We start from the raw sequence: 5,978 nt of genomic DNA, 5'->3' as shown, positions 1-5,978 counted from the left end.
CAATGCTAACAGGCAGACATTTAGACATAAGGTTTAGCAAGTTCATCATCTTGGTAATGCCAAGTTCAAACTAGAAAATGGTGGCTGATGAGTGCAGCTGGACAAGTCAACCAATATATACAAACAAATACTGTACAAATGTACTCTTAAAGATCAACTTGACCTTCTTCTGATTGTACTACAGGAAAAATGTATTGAAAAAAAAAGAGCAGAAAATCCACCAAACAATCAGGAATTCAAACTCCCAGCAGAACTCTAGTTTCACAGTCATAATGAAATTACACTGGAATGATTGTTTTAATATCCCCTCAGAGGCATTTACCTTTCAGTGCTGGTCCAGCAGCTGCCACCCGGCTTGGGCGCTGTGCCGTAGCGGGGAGAGCAGCGGGGCAGAAGTGTGTGTTGCACGCCCTGGAAGTGACAGGCCTCTGGTGGGGCAGGCAGCCGGCTGCGGGACGGCCCTGCCGGAGACACTGGATGGACCGGGTCTGGACCCCCCCGCCACAGGAAACAGAACACTGAGACAGAAAAAAATAATACAACATGAGAATGACGCACAGAGATATAGAGTTGGAGATCAAGCTTTGAAAAGCTTGTAGGAAGAGGAATTTTCATGAAAAGGAACAGTCGAGGGATGGAGGAAAAGTCGAGGGGTGGACAAAGAAGAGATGAAGAAAACAAACATCCCATCCAGCATGTACATGCCCTCCATTGAGCTGTCAGGAGATATCTTCTCTGGTGGAAACATACACAGATCACAAGCCCCATATCAAGCAGAATAGATCACTGTGCTATAAGAGGTTGCCCTCAAGACTTTTTTGCAAAATAGATAATATAACCCATAGCCACACAACCTGCCCCGATTGACAGAATGGAGCTTTTGGACTGCATCTGAGTCCCATTCCACACACAAGAACGATGCTATGCCTGTGAACTAACACCCTCTACACTGTTCATTCTGCCTCTGAGGTATGTTGGGACATGAGAAGACCCAACCATAGTTACATATTTTGTATTGATTGATTGTTTTAAGAAGTTGTGTTGCCTCGCTCATGATGCCGGGGCCTCCCAGAGAGAGGGGGCCTGGAAAACTAAAATCAATGAAGCAAGTGATGGTGTGAGGTGGAAAATAAATGAAACTCTTTATTTAGTAGATGTGATAGTTTAGAGGCAACTGTTGGCACAATAAGAGGATTTTATAGCAGTTTCTTCCTCTTGACAGGTAAAGAGTCGGGAGTATAAAATGAATAGGAGTCCAATGCTCTGTTAGTGTAAGGAACAGGTTTAAGTGGGCATTTCCCTAGCTGGTTTATGTAAACCCCATGTGGTTCAGTCCAATGTGGTACCCCTACCAGTGGTTTAGTCCAATAAGGGCGGGGACTGTAGGAGGATGTTTGTTGGAAGCAGCTTGTATTTTCTGCTCTTTGGATGTTTCTTAATTTTCTCTGTTATCATTTTCATTCTTGGTTAACAAAACCAACAGACTTCTGTGCCATCCCTTAAAGTGGACCTATCATGCTATATTTAAATAATATAGTGTAGGACCATACCTATATAAGGCATTTTTATACTTTTTATTTTTCAAAATACCAAACAGATCATGCATTTTAGCCATTCCTCATTTCGCTCAATTTAACACTGTCTTTGCATGGGCTGATTCTGTGAGAACAGCACCATCTACAGGCCTGGCATATGTACTACAGCGTCTCCAGCGCTTTCGAACGGCAATGTCTGTGGCTGTCTCCTCCTGATTGGTGGAGTTGGCCCAATAGCCGTAGAGCCACTTCTGTGACGTCAGAGAAGTGTTCAAATCTGGATCAGTCTGTATCAGATCCGTTGCAGCCCCTTTTTAAGAGATTTGGGTATGGGGGAAAATAGAGAGGGTTGTGTTTTCTGACACTTGGTGAGTTCCCTGGAACACCGGGGACACATATTCATGTATAAAAGACGTACAAAAGTGCATTTTGCATGATAGGTCACCTTTAAGTCAACATGTTTGTTCTAGTTAACACCAGTCCCTCTTAAAATTAATACCAGTAATGGTACTGTGTCTTTCATTTCAAACAGAGTTAGTCAAAAAGGCTTCTCGTTTGCTATTTCTACTTTCAAACACAGCTCTTTGTGACAGAGTTTGTTGGCCGTTGCTAGCTAGTTGACAATTATTAGTTGATATATTAGTTTCATTGGTTGAACATTCCTTCCCTGGCTGAATACCTCCATCTAAATGAGATAGTTGTTCAATGGGATACTGAATATGTAGCAATATATTGCTAAAAGAAGATCAAACCTCACCTCCAAAATCCAATAAATACATGGCTGCTAACCAGAAAACGAATGCAGTACATTGATGATATGCTGCTTGACTTTTAAAGCAACCATCAGTATCTGTACAATAGTGATAAAACAAAAAAGAATCTGATTTGATATACTAAAAAAACATATATATGTTAATTATGTAGATCGGAAAAGTCTACTTTTTGTATAAACTACTATAAATGTATTATGTATAAGCAAGCAAGACTTGTTTTTCTAATGAATTCAAAACATGTATAACATTCAAAGACTGTTCAAACCACAGCTTTTTTAAATTATCCAACTTTTACTGTTAAATCTTTTATTATATCAGGGGTGCAATGATTTCTTATTCATTGAGGGGGAAAGATCTTTCTCAACTCACACTTTAATCTAGTATTTTTGCAAACACCAAAGTTATGTGGTCCAATGCGACAACGGCTATTATTTTCCACTTTGCAATTAAATTGGAAGAAAGAAAATAAATAGTTTGCCTTTTGGCAAAATATATATTTTTAAGGAAAAACTGCACAATGTCTTTTGTTATAAGCAAGGCAAACACTGTTTGAATTGTTGCTTTGTTTGGGGTTATAGGAAGAATTGCAAGAAAGACCCTCCACAGTAAATGCAGAGTATCTCTCTCACTAGGAGTCTGTAGTGTGACTTGTAGACATACAACGTTTTTAATAACTTCAGCCACATTCTATTTACACGTACATTTTTCCTCAGCTAACTGTCTTCATGGCTGTTGAGGACAATTTCAAGTTCTCCGCTTGTTGAATTTTCTAACTATCATCTGTGTAGTAATACTACAGCGCTACAGTATGTGTGGGAGGAAATCTACATATTGGAAGAGTGTCAGCTGGAAAGCATGTGTAGTACTAAAAGTCTCTCAGGTAAACAGGTTAAGATCAAAGCCTGAGCAAAAACATACCTGTTGCCAGGGAGAGGAGTACCAGCCGAGGACCACAGGGCCACTCCTGCCGGCGATCACCCGAGGGACCTCCGGGCAGGGGCCTCGGTTGCAGCCCTGCTGGAGATCCACTAGGGGTTTGGCCATGTTTCTGCACCTCCGTATGGGGAACTCCACATACCTGAATGGCAGAGGAGAGTTTAAAGCAGTCTGAAAAACAGTTAACTACTGCTGTGTCTCAAATTGCGTAATGCTGTACAGTACTTATATTGGCTGTCTTAAAAGCATAAGTGTGCCCCAATGTGAAGGATAGCAAAAATATTGGCTATGTAAAGGAAGTTGTGTAAATAAAAGCTACAATTTGGAAGTGTCAGCAGGAAGGCATGTGTTGCTCTAAAAAGGGAGTCCAGTGGTTGGCTTCCAGCCACAATTGCTCCAGTGAACACAACAATACAGAGCTCTCAAGTCTCACGCACTTGGCGTGAGACACACGCATTTCACTCCATTCACACGCCACACCTTGTATTTCTCACGCAGAGATTTCTTTCCAGTGTAACCGCCCACCAAGTTGCGCCGCAATTTTGTAAACAAACTAGGCTTGTTTGAGACGCGTGCACTCTGTAGCGATACAGAGGGCTTCATACTCCACTAGCACCCCCCCCCCCCCCATTGACATTCGCGGTACAGAGGGCTTTATGGGAACTTTGAGGGGAGCCAGAAGTTGGAGTACCAAACACCGCTGCCAAAATCTCACTCTGAACTCTGTTCAAAACTTGAGAGCCCTGACAATATACAAATAAAAGTTATACATGTGGGTTTTATTTTCGCAATGTAATACACGTACTGGATACTGGTGTCAAAAAGAAGTCGTCGCTATTTTTATTGGGTTAAGCAGTCTGTAGCCTAATGATTTGTAAAAATCCAAACAAAAATGTTGCTAGCTAGCTAACTAGCCAACAGAAGCTAGCAGCATCGTCGCTTCTGGTGAGGTCACAGCAGCGATTGTGGGATTCAAAACCAAGACCACTGGAAATTCAGACACAAATGTTTATAGAGTACAACATGGCAGTGTACTTTGGGAAGTATTCAAATTGAGACACAGCTATACGTGCAGATCCATTAAAGTGTCTTAATGTGCAGTTAGCGGAACATACCCTCCCTGTGAGTCTCTTTCCCCGCAGCGAAGCTCTCTCTTCTGGGTGCCTGAGCCACAAGACCTGGAGCACTGAAACAGAGGTCAGGCGAAAGGGAACATTTTAGTGCAATACTACGAGATACCATAGCAGGAGACACTACAAGAGACACTACTAAAAGTGCTCTACTGTGTATTAACCAGTCATTTTATGTGATGAGCAGACATATTATATGTGTGAGCATCTTGTCCGTGTCTGGCTCTTTTTTTATAAATCCATAACCACTGATCTGGGAGCTTAGTGTCTTCTTATCTTGCACTTGTACTTGTACTGCAACCTCACCCTTACACTAACCTTCATTCATTCCATATTCAGCAACCTTCAGCCTGTAACCGATTGCCCTCTATCTCACTCAAACTGCTGTACTTAACAGAAAGGAATATGAATATACAGCACAGAGGCAAGTTCAAAAATCTTTGCCACAAACACAAAGAGAATATATGATGAGACCGTCAAATACGTGTAGCGGGTCGTAATCATTTAAAAAAAAGACTTGTGACACACGTCCCAGTTTTTTTCAAGGATGTTGATAAGATTCGGAGAGAGCGAACATGTCTTGAAAATTGTAAGCAAATCCTTTATGGAGTTTATTCTCTCAATTTTATTTGATGGCATGGAAGCATTTATAATCCCAGGAGTAAACTGGCAAGATGGCTGAGCAAAGCATGGTACAAAGAGTAAACATTTCAGCAGACTTATCTGAATCCTCTCTACTATAAGATATAACCCCAAACCCTTGTCATATCTTGTTAAGAAAATGATCTTTTCACGTTACGTTAAATAATGGTAATGATATGGATCATTTATTTGTCGTGGTGGCAGTTAAACACCTTCCATCACTACTCCTGCTAAGGCTTGATATCTCTTTCTTCCTACCTCTCCCCATTGAGTCGGGAGCCACTGCAGCCTCTCGTTCTTGGGGCAGCGGCGCAGGACGCAGGTCTCCTGGGGTTTGGGTCTGTGGTGCTGTCTGCACATGCTGTCAGGCACCACCACCGCTTTCGCCCCGGGATCAGTGCTGCGGCAGAACACGGTCCGCTTCCTCAGGCCCCGGCCACAGGTCTTTGAGCACTGTGAGTGGACAAGAAGAAAGTAAAATATGGTACAGAAGTCTTCCACATACATAGGAGCATCAGCAGAAGATAAGTTATTCAATGGGCAAATGTTTAAATAAATAAAGTATTTTCTGCCACTAGGGGTCTCTCAAACATAACCATAAAATAAGATGTTGCCATTTCGTGAAGTAGCTTGGGATCATGGGATCAAAGGTTGATGATATTCGTTCTTCATTTTCCGACTCACCATTAGTCATCACTGGGTCACCAGTCCCACCGTTCACCCACACACTAACCTTCTTTTCCCCTCTCTCTCCAAGTGAGGTTCTTACCCTTATTACCTCTGCCCGTCCTACCACCTGTCCTCTGGACCCTATCCCCTCAAACCCATCTCATCAATACTTCTCTAACTTCTGGTCACTTTCCAAACAGTCTCAAGGAGGCAAGAGTAAACCCTCTCCTAAAGAAACCCATTCTCAACCCGTCTGATGTTATAAACCACAGGCCAGTCTCTCTCCTCCCATT

At 42.3% G+C, this 5,978-nt stretch overlaps 1 protein-coding gene across 1 annotated transcript in view; it reads right to left on the bottom strand.

Moving 5' to 3' along the window:
* Window positions 1-308: 308 nt before the first annotated feature.
* LOC104966569 (A disintegrin and metalloproteinase with thrombospondin motifs 18-like) overlaps window positions 309-5,978 on the bottom strand; it is a 20,025-nt gene continuing 14,355 nt past the window's right edge. The window contains exons 3-6 of the mRNA XM_010795752.1: window positions 5,275-5,469; window positions 4,360-4,430; window positions 3,227-3,386; window positions 309-518 (exon numbers count right to left, since the gene is read on the bottom strand). Of these exons, the coding sequence (XP_010794054.1) occupies window positions 309-518; window positions 3,227-3,386; window positions 4,360-4,430; window positions 5,275-5,469 (636 nt within the window). The remainder of the gene's footprint in view (window positions 519-3,226; window positions 3,387-4,359; window positions 4,431-5,274; window positions 5,470-5,978) is intronic.

The sequence above is a fragment of the Notothenia coriiceps genome, unplaced genomic scaffold, assembly GCF_000735185.1.
Source record: "Notothenia coriiceps isolate Sejong01 unplaced genomic scaffold, NC01 NC01_scaffold00037246, whole genome shotgun sequence".
Lineage (NCBI taxonomy): Eukaryota > Metazoa > Chordata > Actinopteri > Perciformes > Nototheniidae > Notothenia > Notothenia coriiceps.
Note: the sequence above shows the minus strand (reverse complement) of the source record. Positions and strands in the feature narration are given on the sequence as shown.